Genomic DNA, 24,680 nt, shown 5'->3' on the forward strand with positions numbered 1-24,680 from the left:
TGGGGAATGCTTTGGTCTAGTTTTCTTACCTCTCAATACAACCTTTGCCAGCAAAGCCTGGCAGCCCACAGGCATCTCCCACCTGAGTGAGCTCTTGACTTGTTTTGCTACTTCGTGCTCCCCAGAGTGCTGCGCACAGAGGGGCACTGAAATTGTGCTGGTCACCTGGTCAGTCTCCACCTTTCTAAAGCAGACCCAGGACAATATGCAAGTAGCTGTGGAAGAAATACCGAATCTTTACCATCTGAGTAAGGGAAGGTGGTACATCACTGGCATGTCTTTGATTTCTTCTCGTTTTCTGCTAGCTTATTGCACTTTGTACATCTCTGGTGGAAAACTATGCTGAAAATACTACTCTTGAGATCAGACCAAGAGGCCTAGGTAACAGTGTCCTTGCTGTGGCAAGTACATAGAGAACACATGTAGAGATACTGATCAACTGTGGAGTCACTGTTCTTTGATAAATTTCATCAGCTCCCTCTGAGCTGTATTCAGAGTGTGGATCATTAGGCAAATGGTCACTGTACATTCAGCAAACCAAAATAATACTATGAATTGATAGGAATTAGCACAGCTGTGTGGGTTAAATGAAATTATGCCACTTAATATACTTTAAATATTTGATATCTCTAAATCCAGTGTTGTTTTTATTTTTTACCTTCCTCTCCCTCTCCCTCCACTTTCTTCTGTTTCTTCTGTATTCTACCATGGTATTTAAAATCTGTCATATTACAAAGTGCATTATCGTCAGGGCAGTTTTATTTTCTTTCTGCAATTCTCTTGGGAAGTCTGAAACCATGGGAATACTGTAACTTAGCATAAGTTAACTCATGTCAAGTTATGAAAATACTAATTACACTCACTAATAGGTAATTTTACAGACAGCTTACATTTTAATACCTTTGTGATGAGGGACAGTAAAGCCAGAGCAACGCTTGGCCAGGATACTTCACTTTTTTAGGTATTAGTGTTTTGTGTCTGTACTTTGTAGAGGCAACAGGAAAGCAAGCATGGTAGGTGGTGTACCCATAGTACCAGATGGTCCAAAGGGACAGTTTCTTTCATGCTGTATATCAAAAAATGCTCTATGTATTAATATTTCTGAATACTAATGCACAGTATTAGTGTGCAACTTAAAGGGGTGCAGCTATATCAAATTAAAAGTGATTTCAAGATTTCAAGCAGGACCAGTTTTAAAGGGCAAACCTCAGCATTTCTGACGAATTTTGCTGAAACTGAAGTAAGAGTATTCTAGTTTCCTTTTTGTCCAGCAGAAGGATAGACTGTTCAGAGCTCAAGAGTCAGCTTGGTGAAATCTGTTTGTGAAATCTTCCATGATAAATAATTTTGAATAATTAATGGATTTGCAGAAAGAAATACCATATATTCAAGGGGAGCTGGAAACAAACAAACAAGTTGGGCAATATTCTTTGCAACTAATCTATCCTGGTGTCACTAAAGCATGTGAAAACAGAGGAGTGATTGAAAATACATGAAGAGGCAATTCCTCTCATAATCATCAAACACGTACTGCATGTTGATATGGGATGTATATTGCTCCATCTTCCTAAAATCTTGTATGTTTATAAAATGCTATCACAGTGAGCTTGCTGCTAATTCATCACATATACTTGGAGTGATTAAATCAATAGCAATCTTCCCAACTGATGAAAGCGTATTACTTCTTGCTGAAGGTATAAGTGATTAAGCAGAGTCCCATCAATTTTGTTGCATGACTTTAATACCTCCTCTGCAGTAGTTATTGAGTCATGTTTTTAATAAAGACTTCCCATAAAGTACCCATAGAAGCACTCAGGTAAGTGTCACTGAGAATGTTAGTGGCCAGTTTTAATCTGAAAAAGCCCTCCAGCCTTTTCTAGGATCCTGCATAGTTGTGGTTTTATGGGTATTGTTTTGGTTCTTACACCTAACTACTGCCTCATAAAACTGGGTCACTGACATATTTTAAATCCATCTGCATGGTAGCTGGTGACTGGGCTAAGGAGGAATAATAAATACGAGGAGACTTTTGTGTCATAGAGGGACAATAAATTCTCACAGTAACGACTCTGTCCTTCCGCATTGTAAAGCAGATTTGCTGTATGGTAGACGCTTAGCAGCAGGGACATACTGATTTCTATCTTTAGTTCTGGTATGTGTATTTGCGTACACTTTGAAAAGAAGCTGCAAGAGGGAGTGGCTGTGGCATTCTTGTGAAGAGAATTAATGCAGAAACACATTACAATATTCCACTACAAATGTCTTCTGCTTCTGGTACAAAATACCAAAATACAGTAAGCGAAGGCCAGACCAATTGTTTGATTGTCTATTCCCATCAGCATAAGACACTGTACATTCAATTTTTGCTACTCCATTAATAATCTGCATATTAGGAGGCCTCTGGTATTGCCATTATGCATATGCTATTTTTGAACACAGGATTTGTAGTACAGTTTGAGGTACAGAGTGGTTTTATGCATATAGCTTCATTTGATTTAAAGGCACCAGCTGATTAATCCTGCACAAGATGGGGTGAGAAATACAGAGTATCAAAATAACCCTGTAATCTTTCGAAAAAAGTAATGAAGGTCCCCAAGGATGCAACCCTAATCCAGTGACCTGTGATTTGGATGAGAATCAAGAAAACATTTGCTCTAGTAATGAATATTTTCTGTTCTCATCAAGAAACAAGTAATTTTCCTCCTCTTTGCTTACTTTCTAAGAAACAAGATCATTACGAAGAATCTCATGGGTGAAATTTAAAGGGAACAAGAAAATTTCAGAACACAGACTTAATGTTTGTATTTAGTATTTCTAAAAATTGTACGTGTTGACCTAGATTGTATTGAATTTATCTGCCTTGGAAGATGCATAAACGATCCATCTCGCTATGGCTAGTGCCATTTCTATTTTACATGTGACTCATTTGAAGAATGATGTGTATTTTCACAGTGTTTGAAGAAATGACGTTCCTCAGCAGCTAATTCTGGATATGCATATGTCTGCTTCCTTCTAAAATTTGAAACTATTCTGGAATAGTTTATTGTCTGTTTTGGTGAGCAATTTGCAGCTCTGGACAACTGCTGAAGTGCTAGGAATTTGTGAAATGCAGTATACGTTGCTAGCTCTCAGTCTGAATATAAAAAATAAGTGGAATCTCAAATGGAGAGACTACAGAGAGTATACATTTTGTAATGTTTGAAATACAGCCAGGTTCCAGCTTCAAGTCTGCCTAGCCTAGTGCAAGTGTGGTAGGAATTATATAAATGGTGATACCGTGAGACACTGAACACAGGTGCAGGTACTTGGAAATCAGTGTCTCAATGCTACAAATCTGCTGCACACATGAAATTTAATTGAGATTTGGCGAACCCAAGCCTCTGCCTTATTTCGTGATACACGTTATCATCAGAACTGTTCCAAAACTGTCTTGTGCAGTAAACCTTTCAGTGCAGAAATATTACACTTGTCTGTATGTTCTAATAGCATGGACTGAAAGTAGGGCAGTTTTTAAGTTTACAATTATTTTTTTCCTAGTTTTACTATTTCTGATGGTGCTGATAATGTCAGTGTTGTTTTAGCACAAAGTTTTTGCTAAGGAAAATGTCCTTAACTGTTTTTTTAAAATAAGAATTATTGAGTAGATCTAAATTTGGGGAGTTCTTTATTGATACATTATTTATACATAGTTTGTAGAATCTGATGTTCAGATAAATCTGGGCATTGTTTTGACTATTTGTTAACTTTGACATAACTGTTTAAAATATATTTTGATAAAGAAATTGTGTGCATATGTTAGAAGTTATTTGGAGCACTACATTGAGCTTAACTTCTGGAAATACTGAATATAGCTAAACCATTAGCCTGTATAAAGGAAATCCTTTGCAAGACAGATGTATGTATGTACATGGAATGCCCCTGGCATCAGTGAATCTGTACTTCTTTGTGCTGATGTTATGTTTTTGTATATTGAAATGAATGTCAGTATTTCAGCCAGAAACGGATTTTATGGTGGGTGTCCTGAAGTACTTCAGTTGTCCAAAACGGTAGTCTGAGCTATAGTAACAGTTATGGTACTGTTGTAATACTAAAAGTTAAGCCTTCACTGGGGAAATCACATGGATCATAGAAGAAGCAGAGTGCTGAGCTATTGATATTCTGTGGAATTGCTTCACGTGGGGGGAAAAATGTAGAGAATATACACTGTTGATAAAATGTGTATGATGAAGGTATTAAATGGCAGGAGCTCTGTAGAACATAGGAAAACAAAAGCTGTCTAACAAAGAGGGTCATTAATTCAGAGTCTAGGCTTTCCTTTGACGACAAAAAGAGGTCATGTATTCATGATATGTTGGATACTGTGTTAGAGTAGAACTTGAAAAACATTATTTTTGTTTTCATTCTGCCACTGATATGCTGCCGCTGGCATACTTCCTCCACATTTCTAGCCCTGATCTTCCCTTTTCCTTTTAAGTTCTTGAATACCTATTTAGGTTCCAGTATATCTGCATGGCACTTGGCTTCAGTTTTCCTTGGGAGTGCAAAATCCTGTTACAGAATTTTCTCTGGTATATTGCCATATGAGGAGTGCAGTTGGCTGGACCAGACCAAAGAGCTGTATACTCATTTCTCCTACAGCTGCCCAACCCTTGCCATGCACTGATAGAAGAAATGTAAATATTAGAAGTCAAACAGCTGAGGGAACATTAAACTTCTGTTTCCTTGAAGGAGATATGATCACCTCCCTCTCCCCCCTTTGAACATCCCTCTTAGCGTAGGTGGTTGGCATTCAAACCCGTTTTAATTTTTTGTGCAGACACCTAAGGCCATGAACTTCTTCATGGATTATGATTAACATCAGAGCCCCCAACAAACTTAATATACAACATGAGTTACTCCAGTGGCTCACTCTTCAAAATACCATGAATACAAGTAAAAAAAAAAAGCTTAACAGAAGTTTTTTCTACAGTAACTCTATTAAAGTAGAGAAGCAGGAAGGGGAAACATAATTTAGAAGAATTCAAACATGCTGATGAATGTTCAAAGTCCATATCAAACTTGCTAAATTTTAGAAATATGCAAAAAAGAGGAAGATCTTCATTTGTAATACATTTTTCAAACCTATCATAGAACACCATTCCCAGTAAGTGAGTTAAAATGATATCTCTCTTTTTCAGACAAGAGCAGGTCAGTGTTCTGTATCAGAACATACACATAGTGGAACCAAGATTAATACAGCCATATGAACATGTCATTAAGAACTTCATCCGAGAGATCAAACTTCAAAGCACAGAGATGGAAACTTTGGCCATTGCAGTAAAAAGGTATAGCAAGTTGTGTTTCTAGGTTGGTTATGCATTTACTTTTTTCTCTATCACACTTTTTTTTGTTAGACTACTGGGAGTTAATGCCAAAATACATCATACAGAGTATTTCCATAAACTGAGTTCAAAGGTTAGCTTATGTGCACATACATGTGCATAAGCACGTATAACAGCTTGCAAATTATTATCTGTTCATCATTTGGAAAAGTCCTGGACCAAAGTTTTACTGGCTCTATTTTTATGTTTAATGGCTTAAAACATTTTGACTCGCTTGGCTGTAACTTTGAGTTTTAGCATACCACACCCATTAAACTTTTGTTTTAGAAAGCATACTTTTGCTTCTTCAGCTTCAAAGGGAGTATTTACCTATTGTAGATACTCATCATTTGCAATCTCCCATCATTATTGTCAAAACTGAACAGGACAGAATCTTGTATGTGTGGATGATGCAAGCTGCTGTAGTTAACCTTTTGAAGTCTCTTCAGTGGATAACTGGAGGAGACTTTTATCTCTGTAACTTAATTTTCAGAATGCAGATGTGATGTATTTTATACTAATCATCTGCTGTCAGCTGTTATTTAAAATCTAATTTGCCTGTATCTTCAAATTAATTTACGATTTTGGTTCCCAACCATACCAGTTTCAAGGTCTGGGCAATCTTAAACTCTTTCCATGTCTGTCTGTCTAATTTGTTTCAGCTGAGGTAGGCAGATGTGTTTCACACAGTGTTTCTGTCAAGCCAGAGGGCAATTGCTAAGAGAGTGTTTACTTTTAAATTTTAGAGCTCAGGATAAAGCAACAGTTCAGCTCAGTGAGCTGGAGGAAGAGATGGAACAGCGGATACAGGCTGCAGAGCATAAAGTCAAAAAGGAAGTGAGTATTTTATATTTGCAGAATTTCATAATTACCAAACTCCCAGTGGTATTAAGCAGGATTGATTTTTTGATATGTGTTTTGATCCTGATGGGCTGACTCAAAGCTGCTGAAGGCTGGGCCTGGATGAAAAGAAGCTACCCATGAGATCGAACACATATTCTCTTAACACTTTCCCGAAGAGGAATGGCTGCTCAGATGTAATAAACCAAGAAAAAAAGTCTTTTTATTTTTTGAGAATATGCTGACCTAGAGAAATTTATTTCTGAGACCAATACTAGAAACAGGTTGGAGAAAATGACTTTTCACCATAAAATATGGAATCTAGTTCTCTAAGTAGATGAATTTATGTAGAATTTAATGCTTAGATCATATATTCCTGATTCTTATATCTGCCTGGAGTTGGTGATCTTTCTTTCCCCCACTCTCATCCCCACCAAAAAAGAAAAAAGCATATCATAATATATTTAAATAATGTTAATGCACTCTCAGTAGAGGTAAACTTTCCATTTCCAGAGACTAAGCATTTACGTTTAGAAAATACATTTGCTTTGGAAAATTTTTGTTCTGCAGAAAGTGGTAAATCACTGAGAAAAGCCCTGAAGACTCTTTTCACTGCTGTAAAAAGATGACTGGGACGTGTGAGTATTCACTCACTCTCAGAACATCCACAGTTATGTACTATCATCATGTAAAAAACCCATCTGCTATGTATTATCCACATATAGCCTGTGTTTCTCATTCTGAGAAGTCCTCAAATTGTCACTTGAGTTGCATGGATTGCTGTTTTGCTGTTCACACATAGCTATAGATATGACAGATGGGCTGTAACTTGTTTCTTACAGCACTCTTTTCATTTTCACTTCTTAGTGTTCCGTTTAGTTCCTAGCTCCACATACTCCACCTGCTAAAACGCCCTGCGAGTAAATGTAATGTATTTACTTTGTGGGATTGTACTAAACCATTACTCTTAATGCCTATACTCAAGGGAATTGTTTGTCAGAATGATCTCACTCATGCCACACCACGGTGACACTTCCCTCTGCATGATAGTATCTGCAGATTGAGCCTATCCTGTATTTTCTTTCTCAAGGGAAGCAAATAGTTACCAAACAATGCTTAGGAGTCCTGTATAGGTGCCAACAGTAAGAGAATCCAGTTTAATCTGGATTACACAATTGTAATTTAACACACAGATGTCAGCATCACCTACAGGAAAGGACTGAATTCTGAATGAAGTCCATGCCTGTCTTTTCCATGTGAAAACGCAGCCTGTCTTATTGGCACTACATTATAACTGCTGCATTCTGGTTTCTTGTGTTGTGAAACTGTGCATTGAAGTCCCTGGGGAGTGACTGGAGTGAGTTAAATGCATAGTCATCTATAGCATGCAAAACATACTGGTTTTGTCATTGTGCTTGATGTAACTTCCTTTCAAAATCTCTATGTGTTGATTAAAATGAAACTCAGAATAGTGTTCTTGGTTTAATATTCAGACCAACTATTGCATAAAACTAAAGATGCTGTCATCAGCATACCTTTTACTGAAGATGAGCCTGTAACTTTCCAACACTTCCAAATGAAAAAATGTAAAAGAAAGCCAGAAATAAGTAACTGATGGTGGCACAGTAGTGCTATTATTAGCACAATGCACGCAGAGCCATAGAAGACTGGTTTGAAAAACAGGTGTCTGTGTTTACATCTATATATGCAATGCACACCTAAATTATGTACAAATAAAATGTGAACATTTCTCTTTATTTCCTTTTGAGAAAGCTAATCTCAGAAGGCTATGACATAAACAACAAACACTGAATTGGCCCATGTCTTTGCTTCCATCTCACCATTCTATTTCTATGAATATTTTAGAAGTAGACTGCAATTACACAATCAGAATCTGTGGATCTTAAGAAAGGGGCAGGTTGACATAATGGAAAGACAAGACTACACACATTAATCTAAGGGGAAAGTGTGTGGTTTCCAAACTGATGAATGCATTTTTTTATTTTATTTTTTTTAATAAACATTTCAGACATTTCTCAGTTTTTAATAAGATTAAAAATATTGCAGGAGAAGCAAAAAGCTGAAGAAGCACTAAATGAGCTGAAGCGCCAGTATGATACTGAAGTTGGGGATCTTCAGGTGACAATAAAAAAACTTAAAATGGTGAGTTGAAGTCATGGCAAGAGTTTTTAAAGTGTTTTAAGAGATGCTGACCTTATGAAGTGCCTTCCCCAAAGTAGATAATCATAAGTGTAGCTTTTTAAATTGTAGCTTTTAAATTTGATGTGTATTAGTAAATGACAGCTGCAAATAATCTTCTAGGTTGCATTGTCATTCTGTGCTGTTGCATTCATTGTGCGTAATTTATGGAAATACTTAGTAAAGGAACCAACTGCTAGCCAAATTCTGTTGCTGAATATTTTTCTAGGTCCATCAAGTTCTTAACACTGCATTTACCTAGTCTTGTATTTGTAACGTATTTGTTATATATTAGAAATATTATAATATTGTATAAATTTGTAATATATTAGAAATAGCCTAATATATTACCTCTAAATATTTGTAATTTATAGATTACTATAAATAACTAGCAGCTAGTTTTTTCTTTCAAAATCGATTGTAGAAGTGGGTTTAAGTTCTTAATTTTAAATTGAAATTACTAGTGTAACTAGTTAGCACTAGTCTGAACCTAACTCTAACCTGATCTTTTCATTTCATACCTAAGCACAAGGTAAACTGAAATCTCGCATATAATTATAGGTTAGGGTTATTTTGTAATTTGGGTTTAATTTTGACATTATTTTTTTGCTATATGTTTTACCAGAATTATATCGTCCAATGAGGATATATTTTTTTTCTTCATATGAATTGAACTTAAAAGAGCATTAATAGAAATGGAAATTTCTTACAAGAAACATGAGCGCCTACTCATACTCTCTACTGCCTGAGAAAATCCTGGGTTTTAGAAACTTTTAATAGCTGTAAAATGTTTTAGGGGTTATTTAATATATTTCTATTACTTTTAATGTACTTTGAATCAGAACAATCAATAGCGTACATTAATTGTGCTTTTTTTTTTTTTTATCCTTCTAGCTGGAGGAGCAGTCCAAGAACGTAAATCACAGGCAAGATGTGGTTGACTTGAAAAAAAGAATACATGATATGTTGCTGGTAAGAGATGAGTATCATTAATATAGTAATTTAATCTTCATTTTAACCTCTGCAATAGAGATTTTTTTATTTTTTAATTTTTACATTTAATACTGGTAAGCTATAAAATAAAATTCTGAAGTTGTTGATAAGTGTATGAGGATAGTTAACTTGGAAAAAACCCTTGTTCTACATGAATGCATACACATTCTGGGTATGACTTTTAGAAATAGCTTGAGATCGTATAGTCCCATTTTAGTGTAACTGAAATGGAAAAATAAAAATTTAGTGGTTCTTGCATGCTAATTTACTGACTTGATTTAGAGTTCTTCTGTTTTCTTTCCCCCTTTATACTCAGATTTTCTACTGTATAATTTCAATTTAATTTTGATATGTTTTATTTTACCATTATGTCAACATTTTATGCAGGTGACAATGACAGCTAATGTCTAATATCTTAATTTTTTTTTTTTAAGGAAAATCAGAAACTTAAGAAAGATCTTATAGAAGCACAGACAAATATAGCTTTCCTACAGAGTGAATTAGATAGCTTGAAAAGCGAGTACGCTGATCAGACTTTGAACACTGAGAGGTAAGGTACTTCTACATGATAGTATTTTCACCAGGGGAAGAATATCTGTTGTCTGATGTAGTTGTTATGTATGCAGTTGATAACTGTTATTTTGTAAAATTACCATCCATGAGAGGTACACATTAGACACCATGAAAAGTATGCCATATCTGCTGTTCACTTTTCTTGTCAGGTTTCAGACAGAGGAAGTTCTGGTTATGATGCAGATTCTCATAATCTTGCAAGGAAGCCCATTGATTTTACTGGGATTTCAGTTAGGATTAAAAGTTATCATCAGGAAATTTTTTTCCTCCATGATTTGCACTCAGGTGAATATCTGTGTGAATATTAGGGAGAATAGTTTTGGAAGCCTCCCACATCAGTCTCAATCATTTTTTTTCTGAAGTGAATGGAAGCTGCTTCTAGATACTAATTTAAAGGAGTGTAAATGACAGTTTCATTATGTGGCTATCTTCTGATAACAAAAATGGTATTTCATGGGGAGAGGCAGCAGTTCTTATAGCTATTTTGTAGATATTTTATTTTTCATTCACAGTCTCTGTGGAGATAATGGCAGAGATCAATGAAGTTACCAAGTGATTTTTATGTATTTCAGGAGAACTATAAACATAGAAAAACTATATTCAGGAATATTTTGAAATGGTATCTTTTCCCCACTATGTATTTATCACCTCTTATAAATGTTGACTGTTAAGTTTTGTCCTCCGCCAAAAGCAATATTATAAAAATAAAAAAAGATATCCTCTAAAGTAAAAATTCTTGGAGAGAAGTATATATGATTTTTATTTTATTTTATTTTTTTTTTTTTCAGAGACCTGGAAATTATCCGAGAGTGTACTGAAGACAGAGATAATTTGGAAAGACAAATTGAAATACTTCAGTAAGTTCTTAGTAATTCAGATTTTTTTAACAAACTTTATATATGTCCCAACATATTTGGGGGTACATATTTTTGTATGCAAATACTGGGAAAAAAATCTGAAGTAAAAATACTAAAATGGCCTCAATTCTTATAGAAGGTACTGTGCTCAACATTCATAGAAGGTACCGTGCTTCTAACTCTACTGTGTTACTGAGCCACTAACTCTTCATTGTTTTTTCTGTCTTTTCCTAGCCTCACTGATTTTCATTTCTTTATGATAAGCTTAATCAGATTTGAATCTATCCATGCTATATTACTTGGCTCCTATTTTTTATTGACTTTGCTGCTCCAGTAACTCCCTGTCTGATTGTTATCTGAAAAGTATTAAGTGCATGCAGTTATACAAGTGGTGCACAGACTTTGCTTTCAAGGAGGATCACAATGAGTAGGGTTTTTGGCATCTTTAGTTAATTTCTTTATCCTAAACATATTCTTTCTTTCAAGTAGCAGAATCACACCTCTTAGAGTCACTTCAGCAATACTTAAATATTAGCCATTTTGTATTTCAGAAATGGCTGTACCAGTCTACTACCCCTGTAGCTGTGTTTTCTGAGACCATTCTTACAGTGTCTTTTTTTCCCTCTGCTGACCACAGACCATGGTGGAAGAAGAGAAACAGGGTTTCTTAGACTGTTAGTGAAGGCTAAACTTCACAGTGCTTTTTTATGTACAATCATTTGTTTGAGTGTACAATACACATTTCTAGTTCCACATTACTCTTCAGTGTTTATCTAAAGAAAGGCAAAAGGGTTCTTTTAATGTTTTTTGGGTTTTTTTTTTCCCCGATTTTTCTTTGTGATAAATTACATAATTTTCTCTTTACCTTACTCTTGCAAGTTAAGCTATATTTCCTTGTTAGATCAGCTAATAGAAAGCTACATGACAGCAATGATGGCTTAAGAAATGCACTTGAAAACAGTTTCATCAAGTACAACAGATCATTGGTATGTATTTTTAATTCTGTTACGTTATACTAGAATGTTTAAGAATTAACACATCAAATGCAAATTGGTCTGTACTTCAGTGGGTTCTCAGAAAAAAAATTAGTTTTATTCAGCAGATTCAATCTGAGGATACAATTGTATAGTTGAATTTAGTTAGATTTTACTTATGTTTTGTGGAATAAGGAGTTTTGTTAGAGCACAACTACTTTCTGAGATGCTTTGGAAAGCAGTCATTTTTTTTAATGTGCTGACCAAATGTATCTGATGAGGTGAATAAAACATCAGTTTCTCTTGTGTTAAAAGTGTCCTGGGTTCAGCTGTAACAGTTATTTTTCTCCTTCTTACTAGCTGGTGCAGTGCTGTGTTTTGGCTTTAGTCTGATAACACACCGATGTTTTTAGTTGTTGATAAGTAATGTTTACACTGAAAGGACTTTTCAGTCTCTCATGGTCTGCGAGGGAGGAGGGGCACGGGAAGCCGGGAGGAAGCAGAGACAGGACACCTGACCCAAACTGGCCAAAGGGGTATTCCATACCACAGCACGTCATGCCCAGTATATAAACTGGGGGGAGTTACCCGGAAGGTGCAGTTTGCTGCTTGGGTTGGGCTGGGTGTTGGTCGGCGGATGGTGAGCAATTGTGTTGTGCGTCACTTGTGTTTATTGTTTTCTTTTCCTTTTCTCCTCTTAGTTTTATATTCTGTCCCCTTGTTATTTCCTTTATCATTATTAGTGGTAGTAGTAGTAGTTTTGTATTATACTTTAGGTATTGGACTGTTCTTATTTCAACCTGTGGGCTTTACATCCTTTCGATTCTCCTCTCCATCCTGCCAGGGGAGTGAGCGAGCGGCTGTGTGGTTCTGAGTTACCGGCTGGGCTTAAACCACGGCAAAAGGGAGTATGTTTGTATTGTGTATATGGGAGTGCCCTACCCCTGAAAACACACTTTTTCAGAAAACTACTATTTTTCAGTAGCAAGGTCTTAACCTAATTTAAACTTTTGTCCAGGCAAGTCACTGGGAAAATGGAATAGCAGGGACTGCTGATAATAAGGATCTCAGTCAGACTCTTTTGGTCTATCACAACTGTATGGGGATTTGTTGTAGTGGATGTAACTTGGCACCTTCCAAACCAGAGAAAGGAAGGCTTGAAAGTTACAAAAAATTTATTCAACATTACCATTTTCCAATATTGGGAAATCTGTTAAACTCCTAAAATAATGATAAAGAAGCCTTTACATCACTAGGAAAGCATCCATTTAGAAGGGTGTGGGTAGTATAATGGGCCCACAGAGACAGTACTGGACAGGAAGAATGAAAACAGGGTCATTGCTTTATTTCAGCTTACCATACCAGTGAATGCCAGTGCCTTTTCTGATACAGGCAACCATAGATTCACTGCAGATACAACAAAAGACACCATTGCCTTTCTGCTATGCCCTGAAATGTAAGGGGGGCAGATAACAGAGAATACAGAGGAAATTGTTCCCAGTGAATAAACATGTAGAGAGACAGCTGAATGTAAGGAATACTCTATCATGTGCTATCAGTTGAGATCTCTCTTTCTCTCCACTATCTCACTCAAGGACTAGAAGGTACCTCTACTGAAACTAGCTCAGTTAGTGGCATTTGCCTTTTCACTTTAGTAGTCAACATGCCTTTTTTTTTAAATATTACTTTTCAAAGTTTAACATTTCAAAGTCTTCGGATGTAATCAATGAAATCATCCTCTCGGAATTTCAGTTGTCGTCTTTGGAGTGTGGCTAGCACATGCAGCTAAAATGCTGAATGTAATGGGCCTTTTGACATCCAATCCTATATAAAGCATGAGATTTAATTAAAAATCAATAGTTGAATATATATAAAAATACACATTAGTAATTTTGATGATGCACACTTTTTTCATGAAATATTTAGATGCTTATACTGTTTTCATCAAACTTATTAGTCATTTACTATGTATCTGTCACAGCGATTAGCGAACTCCTCACCAGGGAGTACCATTTCTAGATGCAGTCCTAAATTTAATGGTGGACAGTCTCCTCTAAACCCACGGTATGACAGGTAAGCCAAGTTCACTTTTATTAAATTTAAGAAGAGTAGGGCATCACTTGTCTTAGAAAATCAAATGCTGCCTGATTCAGACAGCCTCTTGTTTGGTCTTGGACTGTTTTGATTCTAGTTTGATTCTCAGTCTCCCCTCCCTGTCTCCAAGAAACTATAAATATCTCCTGAGGAACTCTAGCTTACTCACTACTTAGGAAACTAACATTTTTGATCATATCTTCAGACTGTATGTCTGGTTTTTCCTTTTGTAATAAATTATTACAAAGGTTTGTGGGCCTGATGTCCTTCTCTGTGAATATGTATTAGATATTTGCCAGATGGTGCAATGCTTGCACAGCCACAAAAATAAGAATTGAGTGCTACTTGTAAAGAAAGTTCATGTGCTATGAATAAAACTTGACTTCTGACAGGTATGACTTAGTAGTATCTAAAGACAGAAAGAGGCATGAATGTCCCAAACCCTGTTTGTTGTCTGTACTTTGTCTCCTGACATCAGATCAGCATTAAGAGATATCGACTTGCATTCTAACATGTTTTAAGCAATTTACAGTAGTAGGTATATTTTCTATTTTTTTTTTTTTAAGCTTATCATACATCTTAGTCTAACTTGCTTTAAGCAGGTATGAAATTCCCAGTATTGAATTCACGCTTCAGTGAAGTTGAAAATTGGCTACTAAAGACCTTTTATTTCAGGGAAAGCCTGACAAGCTTAAGTTTGTTGTAGCATGCACCCTTTTTCTGTATTCCAGTGATTTGGTAGAGGCTAGTAGGTGCATGAATACAAATAGTATGGATGCTGTGATACTCCACAGCAAATATCATGCTCATTAATGTGGTTATTTATTAGCTTGAAGGGATGTAATTTAGATGGTTCTGGATGTTGTTGCATGGGACACTGGTGCCTCTGTCACCTCTAGTTAGCCACTTGCAAGGAGGGATTATATCTGAGTCAGGAACAGCTTCATAGTTAGGTGATTTTTCCCAGTGTATTCTTCTGTGGTGTGCCATTGCTCAGGGAGCTTCCAGCCCCTCTGACAGCAAACTGTCTTTACAAGGATTGATGCTGACCTGGCCTGTTCTAGTAGTTTAGTGCTTCACATCCATTCCCAAACTGGTCCTCTCTTCTCCACTGTGACTTGGAAACCTTTTCTACCTGACTTTAATTCGTGCCTATCCCTGGCTTGTTGCAGGAGCAGGATAATGACTGTAGCAGTAGTAAACTTTTTTAAAGATTGGCCACTTTAAGAATCACTCAATCTTTATTTTCTCTAGATTCATTTACACAAATAAAAAGTTGTTTTATTTTCTGTAAACCATACTACTGTCATTGCTGCATCCATTTAAGTATTTTTATATATTACAGCAACCGGGGCGGGGTGTGTGGGGGGGAAGTAAAGGAAAGTTCTTTGAAGGAAGGATGAGGGAAAAGAAAGGGCTCCTGTGTAAAACCTTAAGTTTTGTGTAGCCTACCAAGCTATAAGAAAATATGTTTCAATGACTTCCACCGTTACTCATCTCCTGAACTCGGCTACTTCCTTTTCCATGTTTATAGCTGTTACTTACTGGCCTGTGTGCTTCTGTGAGTAAATGCATTCGTTTGAATTAGATACAGTACACCAAGGTCATTTTATGTGTCTTAGGATAAGCCAAAAGTAGCTAAACTGTCAGCAGTCATGTTCTGCCTAAGATGTCTTCAGTGTATGTAATTTTTCTGAATCTTTTTTTAAACAATTATTTTTTTCTGTGTATAAATAAATAGACATTCTTAGCAAGACTCAGGAAATCACCATCAATGACATAGATTATGTAATTTAATCTGAGCATACTTAGAAATAGGATTAAAAAATAAATTATTTAGCAAGCCCAAATGGTATTAACGTATGTCTTAAACTGTATAGTTAGCATTTCTAAGTATTGACTATTCCAAAATGGCTTAGATTTTGTTAGAAAAAACAGTTGTGGAATAATTCTCCCTCCCCCCATCATTTTTTTATTAGATCGTCTCATTCTTCTTGTGTGGATGAAGATTATGATTCTTTAGCCCTTTGTGATCCTATGCAAAGGATTAACTGTGAAGTTGACAGTTTACCTGAGAGCTGTTTTGACAGTGGTTTGTCTACCTTGAGAGATTCAAATGAGTATGATTCAGAAGTGGAATACAGGCATCAAAGGATTTTTCCAAGGTCACAGTGTATGCAAGAAAGCTTTAGTGCTGATGCTTCTGATACAGACGTAAGTGCCAGACTTAACTCCTTCTCTGAAAAAGATTGGGACAAAATTAGTTTCCTGTTTTTTAAAATGAAATGGATATTTCCCCAAAGGCCAGTTAATACTGTTTGTACTAATTCAAATAAGATTACTGACATTTTTTTTGAGAATGTATAAATAGTTTTTCCTCTTTGAAATAAAATGTTTTTTGACATTTTTGATAGATGTTTGAGGTAATAACTTTTTGAAGTACGTGTGTTTTTTGAACATTGTTAAACAGCATGCAGACAGGACTCCATTTTCTAATGATTAGAAAGCAAATACTATAGCAGTCAAATAGGTTTTCATTCTATGTTGTGGCATGGAATGAAAAAATAACATTTATGGGAGAAAGAATACTGTTAGTGCATACATTGGCTTACACGGTAAGTCTCAGAGAATTTAGAAATGTAGGAAGGTGTTATTCTGTCCATTTTATTGTTAGTAGAATGGGAAGCTTTACTGATGACTATGTAGCAAGGCTAGTATCAAGCACAGCAGAACACAGGTTTTTATAGATCAGATCCTTTGCTGTGCATTTAGTAGAGACATTTAGTCTGTTTGCAGTTGAAAAGTGCTATGAAGAGTGCTGATTACAGCTGTGCTGTATTTAATTTAGCTTGAATTATTACTCTCTATCCTCTTATTGTAGGATAGAGAGTAGTGTCTTGTAGACAAATCTTTTATTTTTGTAAAATAAGTTTTGAAATAAAGTATTTGTTTATTGTAATTATTTTTTAAGCTGAATTTTCCAGATGGAAATAAATTTTCTGTATCTGAATACTGTACTGAAAGCACGTACACCAAACAGCAAACACATTTAAGGATGAAATGTAGACTATAGTGAAGAGCAAGTGCAAATAAAAGCAAAATAATCACAGTTTTTCTGCTAGAATTTCATGGGTTATTTGGTCATTTATCTCTGTTTAATCCAAACAGCAAGAAGAAATGTTTTAAGCAGTTTTAGCTGTGCCATTCAAAGAAAACATATTTTTCTTATGGAGCTAACACAATAGCATGTACTTTCAGGTTCCAGAGATCAGGGATGAAGAAGCATACAGTCCTGGTAACAGCAACACAGTATCAGATTGGAAGTCCTCACAACCAGTAAGTCGAAGCAGCTCAATTGCTTCAACAAGGAGATATATATCCGCTCTCACCCCTCAGGTAACCACTTCTTTAGGAAAAAAAAGAAGTGTTTGATGTGGAAAATACTTTTTATATGAGTTGAAATAGAGGTGTTCTTTTTATTTTCAGTCAGATGCAACCGAATGTACTCCGAAATACCCCAGTTCAGAGAAGGCTTACAAGATTGTTCTTGCTGGAGATGCAGCAGTGGGAAAATCCAGTTTCCTTACAAGACTTTGCAAGAATGAATTTCGAGGCAATACCAGTGCAACCCTGGGTATAGTTGTTGTTCTTAAAATTCTAAAGTGAATATCATTGCTGGAAGTGGACGAAAAGATTACCCTCTGTGGTTGCTTGCCAGGGTTTCCTGAATATACACATGCAGTTTCTTAGGATGTGAGATCTAATTGAGTACTAAAGGTTAGAAGTGCCTCACTGCTGGCTGGAGTAGATAACAGGGTACTGCTGTAATTTAATTTCTCTTTGCAAAGTACAAAGCCTGTTCGTGAACACCACCAAGCACTAGAAAAGAGACTTTCAGTGTAATGGACTTAGAATGCCTGTATGATCCTTTTCACATTTTTCATTACTTTGTTGTCCTCAGCTCTTTCCTCTTTCCTTAATATTTCATACTACTACTTAATGTCTTTCATAGTATTTTTTGGTGTCAGTTTCTTCAAAGTGTTGAAGCTTTTCTTTAAATGCAGCTGAAGAATTTCTGACTTGTGCATATTATTATAGCTGTCAGCTGGCAAACTTTATTTACTGATTCCAAAGATGGAATTTTTGTCCTCCAATTAAATCACAGTTATATATTTGTTTTACTGCCTTTGAGACAGGATTTTTGTTCTAATTTATCTTTCTTCTTCTTGGTGTTTGAAATAATCTGTTTACAAAACATTTTCTCTTCTTCCATAAAACTGCTTAGAGAAATAAGAGAGATGTTCTTTTTGCTGGTCATAATGACACATTTGTATTAATGTGTCTAGGAAAATGCGTGGGTAAAATATTTCTGTAAATGTTTTTCTAAAGATAAATTCATGGGATTATTGCTGTTCAAGGCTATGTTGATGACTGAAATCTCAACCTATTAAAAGATGAATTTTGAAATAATCTGTATATGGCACATGACATTTTCTGTGGGTTTTTAAGGTTATTGATGGTTTTTGTTTGTCTATACATGTTTTTCTTTTCAGGTGTGGATTTTCAAATGAAAAGACTAATTGTTGATGGAGAACCTACAGTGCTACAACTGTGGGACACAGCTGGGCAGGAGAGGTTAGTGATTCTCTGCACTTACGTAATTTCAGTTGTTTTCTTTCTAAAAGATGTTTGTCTTTTTCCACTGAGGTGAAAAAAAACCCCACTAAATATTATATGGACCTATAATAAGTCAGTTTGGCCATATGCAAGTGCCTATAACAGATGTGATTTTGCTCTGCTGAGAGCCATGACAGGTGGGACATTTGTTAGCCATTGGTGGTGCCTGAGGTAATCTTTTCTCTCTGCAGGCAGAAATAGTTGAGGTTCACTACAGCATTAATTAATTAAATCCATGTGTCCCTCTTTTGCAATACAAAAAGATGGAGCAGATAGACATTGTTTCTTCCCTCTTTCTCCTTACAGACCTGTATTTCTGCACAGGCGTTATCTTAGAGATTCCCTTCCCTTCACCATCCTCTCCTTTCTTTGAAAGTCCTGATCCCAATTTGCATTGTATTAAGTGTATGAAAACTTCTTCTGGAAGACTTTAAAAAGACTTATGATGAAATTATACAGTTTGATGAATGTATATCCAAGGTCCTTCAAATTATTGTGTAGAATTTCCTCAAAATTCTATGACAAATTTACTTGAGAGCCATTACTTCTTTACTGATAGCTTTTGGGGCTTGTTGAGAGGTCAATTTAACACCTTGAAAGTCAGTTTAATCTGTTCATAGACCAAGATTTGTATGGGGCTGTATGAGTTTATTTGTGTTATGTTACTGGCAAAGATGACTGACACTGATGAATTAGTTCCAAATTATTGGTTTCATATGTTTTCAAATGTAGCAGAGTAACCCACTCAATTTCTAAAGTTGTATGTAAGTTAAAAAGCCTTGTCACCTAATCAAAATTCCAGTGTAAAGCAGATTATTTGTAATAGATACAATGTAGACTGTTTTGATACAAAAAATTATGATTGATATTTAGGACAGGATCCTATGGGTCCTTACGGCGCATTTTATAGACCTACAGCACCAGTTTTCAAGATCTACTTATGAAAGAAGCTATGAGAAAACTCATCTTGTAGTGTGGAGGGAATCTTTCTCAGTAGTGTAATAAAGTAATGTGGTGTTCTTAATGATGTTAAATTGAATTATTTTTTGATGATGTGGCCTTATGCAAATTTTCTTTTTCTGAAAGATTCCGAAGTATTGCTAAGTCATACTTCAGAAGAGCAGATGGTGTCTTACTGCTATATGATGTAACTTGTGAAAAAAGCTTTCTTAATGTGCGAGAATGGGTGGATATGATTGAGGTAAGAACATTAAGTATATGCAAGTTACAAACTATGTTTCACTGTATTTTTAATTTTATTATTTATAAAATTTGAGTATCTGTATGTTGGATTAAGTCAAACTGCAAACATTCATAGAAGTAAAAGCTACATGGAAGTCCTAAATGTGTCCTGACATATTCAGTTACTGCTAAAACCGATACAATGTTTTTGTATAAAAGGGTGTCATGTAATCACACTCTTCCCATGCAATTCGTTTTGAAACGAACATGAGAGCCCACTTCAGATACTGTCTTGTGGATGGCTTGAGTATTCCTTGGAGTCTTTGTGTTTTAAACCAGTGTGTTAGATTCTGTGGATTAGCTATAGTTCAAGCGAAATTTTGAGTATTTCTTTCTACCATTACTTCTTGCTTGTTTATTTGAATACGAATTTGCATGTAATGTAAAGCATTTTTCTCTCATACCAGAAACATTTAATAAGAGCAAAAGAATTAAGCAAAATCTTTAATTCATCTTCTGAAAGTCATTTCTTTTAATCATACTATAGAGTTTGACATTTTTCCCCTAGTAATTTTGTCATACAGCGTTTGGGTATTGTAACCATTTCCATTAGGCTTACTTAACATATGAAATGCCTTGTTGGGAAGCATGTCTTTGCAGGCTGATGTTAAATATGAACTAGCTCATGATTCTCAGCATTACTTTCATTATCTGTCATTTCTTGTGATAATGCAGAAAATTATTTTTGTGGGAAGAAAATCAATTTGACATGATGATGCTAGTTACTTTTTTTGTTTTCTGAGTGTTCTAGCAATAAGGAAATAAAATCCTCTTTACAGGATGCAACTCATGAGAATATTCCAATTATGATGGTGGGTAACAAAGCAGATCTCCGTCAAACTGTTACAGAACAAGGACAAAAATGTGTTTCTGTAAATTATGGAGAAAAGCTGGCTATGGTAAGGTCCAAGTCTATCTCTTTAGTATAAAATGGTCTTCAAAACTAGAAGCTGAGAACCATGTGAGAAACTAGTAAAGAGAAGTAATTTTCTGGTGATTCGTTCAAATGTAGTTATTAGGATTTGTAGATATTTCTCATGAAAACTCTCCTATTTTGATGATGTTCACTGGGCTAAATCACAGCTCAGTATTCACTGACCTGCACTTAATTTTTGGCTGGGATAATCTTCTCAGCCTTTATGGTGAAAAGTGAATGAAGATTGATGTTTGCTGCTGCCAAAGAGAAATTGCCAGTACAAATACAAAACACACTTTTGAGCGCATGAGGCTTTCACCTAGCTTGTGTCTGTCCAGCTTTTGAGTGGAATATTTTCATCTTCAAGAGGCTATCTTATATTTCTACCATGTCTGCAGAAAGAAAAAAGCGACTGTCTGCTATAAACAGAAGCCTGGACAAGTCTTGTGCGTGTATTTATATGGGGGATGAGGGATGCACATATACCCTGTTTTGCAGAAAAAATGTAGAATTTTTGAAGTCTTGAATTTCTGAGTGCTTGTACAATTGATTGATTATACGGGGGCAAGTGTCATGTCTGAATGATATTTCTGGTTAGCTTAGAATACCAGATACTATAGTTCATAAGTAGCTAACAAGTTGGATTCAGTAACCTGTCTTAGCAACTCTCTTCCTATTTTGCAGTCTTGTGGAAAAGATTTAATTTGACATTAAGCCTATGATGTATTTTTTATTCAGTTTGTTAATTCAGAATATGCTGAATATAAGAAATATACAATTAGAAAGTAATTGCTGGCTTTTTTCACTGTTTTTTTCACAGTACTAATGTAAATATATTGGAGAATGAAGAGTGTGAGATAAAAGTCCTGTTCTTTTAAATGTGTGTCATCTTTATTTGTGTTGTTGCGGAAACGATTTGTAATTGAATATATATGTTCACATGGGAACCATTTCAGGTTAGTTAGTTTAACATTTTATTTTTACTTACAGACTTATAATGCACTATTCTGTGAAACAAGTGCGAAAGATGGCTCTAATGTTGTAGAAGCAGTTCTTCATCTTGCTCGGTAAGTAGCTATGTTTTTATTTTTGAATAAACAAATCTTGTGTATATTTAATGAAAAGGACATTAAATGTGAATACACATACAAGGGTTCTTTGTGGTTTTTTCTGGTTTTCTTTGTATTCTTTTTATTGTGAACTATACGTTTGTGTATTTAGAAATTGCACATCATGCACATTGCACATGTACATCCAAAATTGTACCAACATAAAATTCAACAAACAGAATTTAAAAATTAAGAACATATTAAACCTTTATAGATAACTACAAGGTAGGATTTCTTCTCAGTTTAATAAAGTAACATTTTTACTTGCAAATGTTACAAAGCTGTCTTGATAATTAATATTTAAATTACAGATCAGTTAAGGAGCTCACAATTTTAAAACCTGTTTGGTGAATGAATTACATTTTATAATGGTACATGGATATACTTTCTTAATTCTTTCCTAAATTAATTTCAAGTATGTATAATTAAGTCTTAATTCTTTCACGTATATTAATATATACTCGATTTTATTACTGACCATTCTAAACGCACGTATATTCTTTGGTGTTCCTTTCTCTAAATTATGTAAAAGATAGAATTTGTGATCCGTTTAGCAACCAGGTATTTCTCTGATAATGTGCGAGCCAAACATTACACTTCTACGTTTTCAAACAACTCTCGGTTACAGTATAATTTATTTGTCTGTCAATGTCAGTGTGAACTTAGTGGCCAATTTCTTAAATGTCTTGTTACCAAGAACCTGGCCATGAATGCAGCTGTGGATTAAGAGATTAGAGAACATATACAGCAGTTATATAACATTAATCATAGCTGGAAAATTATCTCTAATATTTAAACATGATACCTTTGTTTAACTGTTTCAAGGATAAAAAAATGTTTTGGCAGTTGGAGCCTCTTTTTCTGGAATCTCAAAAAAAAACCCTAAAAAAAAATTTCTTCACAAAGCACACTGATGCTCATATCATCTAAACATTACCCAGAACTTTGGTGTGGAATGATTGTCTGCAATTTCTTTACTCAAATATTAGTACTTTGTATTGTTTGAAAGAAGAACTTCATTTTGAAATCAACATTTCATTACCATTATGCTGAATAATACAGTGTTCTTAGAGCTACTTTATGAATTTATTCTACTAATATGAGGAGAGTTGTTTTATATCAGAAATTATTATATTTCTAGCACTAGCTATGATTTGTATAGAAATACCGATATGATTCCCAAGTTTGAAACTTAGGAGACATGTTGATTCTCTGCACTAAATCCCCAAGTTTTAGCTATGCAATCGATGATGGTGAGCTCTGGAATATATACGGGGGGAAAAAGAACAGTAAGCATGAATGAAAATATATTAATTGAATGCATTTTTTTGTTTGCTTGTGTTTCTTTACAGCGAAGTGCGAAAACGAAGTGATAATCAAGATGATACAAGGTCAATAACCAGCCTGGCTGGAACACCTGTCAAAAAATCGTCACTCACGAAAAACTGTTGCAATGTTTAACTAATAGATACTTCTCCTGACCAAAATAACTTTTATGTCAAAAAAAAAGTTAATGAAGGATTTCAATAATGTATTCTTTTTATTGTTGGCTATACATTGATGTATTTAGAAATTGCACGTCATGTTAAAAATCCAGACTCTTTGTCCATTCATATTTGTGCACTTTCTTTGTCCCATAGACTCTGGTTTCACTTTTCTTAAGTAACCTAAGTCAAATCAATGCTATGGTTGTCACTGCATATAACATTGTAATGTATTTTATCGTCTTTACCTGCTTGTTTCTCTAAGGGCTCAAGATTTCTTACATACAGAACATTGTAATATCATATATCACTCATAGGAAAAGAAAAATATTACAGCTTCAAATTTTTTAATCTCTTTGTTCGTGCCTGCTTATGTAGTTTTTTGGAGGTCTTAAGTTATATGCTGATGAAACCTTTCCCAGGAAAACACCAACGTTGAAAGGTTGTCTAGATCCAGGTAAACCCTAAGTTCAGGGCATGAAGCAGAATGGTCTGTGTAAGGTTAAGACAGTGGCAGGTTCATGGGGTTCTGGTGAAATTTTACAAAATCTGGTGAGTTAGAATTTATTTAATTTGGGAGTTGGGGTTTGATTCAGAACTAAGAAGTAGACTTTAAATCTGATCCTACACAGCTCAGAAGTGAAAGGAACATTTTCATGGACCATTACCATTCTAAATTCCAGAGAGACTACAATACCTGTGATATGTAGGATTACCTAGATGAATTAATGATCTGACAACTGCCTGTTTGTTTAGATTAGATCATTATTAATATTACAGAGAGATGCAAGTTGTAATTTTTCCCGTGTTTATCATATCTTCCATTCAGATCCTAATTGAGGGATTGTAATAGTACAGAGGAGTCTGTTTTAATGGATATTCCTTATGCATTTTTGAAGTTCTAAACCTGCAGGTGAAAGAATTGCTGCACATGCACAAAGATCTGTTTAAACTGTTCATTAAGAGAAGTCCCTGAAATGAACAGTGACCACTTACCTTAATTAGAATTCCTTTGTCTGATTTAAGGAGAATTCTGAGAAACTCACCAGTGTGCAGTAGCTTTAGGTCTCAGCATCTCTAAAACCCAAGTTATTATTGCTTATAACAGTTCCCAACAACCCTATAGTGTAGTAAAAATTGCAGATATTTCTAGTTAACAATCAGGATCCAGTTTTTCTCAGCTTTCACTAATTTTTATTGGACTGGGATAGGGCCCCTTCAGAGCCAGCAAGTTGTTTCAGTCTTTTCTGTGTATATTAATAAAACATCTCCAGACTGACACCTAGCTTGGTAAATCAACCTTGGATAAAGTTTTATGGTGTGATTGAAAACCCATATGACAAGCAGGTGTTCCTGCATTTT

General features: G+C 35.2%; 1 protein-coding gene across 1 annotated transcript; it reads left to right on the forward strand.

Annotated features, from left to right (window-relative positions):
* The first annotated feature begins 5,295 nt into the window (after positions 1–5,295).
* Positions 5,296–23,295, forward strand: RASEF (RAS and EF-hand domain containing). Its single transcript, XM_010024855.1, has 16 exons — positions 5,296–5,324; positions 6,107–6,197; positions 8,268–8,363; positions 9,294–9,371; positions 9,827–9,942; positions 10,754–10,822; positions 11,724–11,808; positions 13,778–13,860; positions 15,870–16,104; positions 17,149–17,240; positions 17,409–17,524; positions 18,444–18,525; positions 19,654–19,768; positions 20,589–20,708; positions 21,716–21,792; positions 23,187–23,295. Exons 1-16 carry the CDS (start codon positions 5,296–5,298, stop codon positions 23,293–23,295), a joined length of 1,593 nt encoding a protein of 530 aa, XP_010023157.1.
* Positions 23,296–24,680: the final 1,385 nt, after the last annotated feature.

The sequence above is a fragment of the Nestor notabilis genome, unplaced genomic scaffold, assembly GCF_000696875.1.
Source record: "Nestor notabilis isolate BGI_N333 unplaced genomic scaffold, ASM69687v1 scaffold8182, whole genome shotgun sequence".
Taxonomy (NCBI): Eukaryota; Metazoa; Chordata; class Aves; order Psittaciformes; family Psittacidae; genus Nestor; species Nestor notabilis.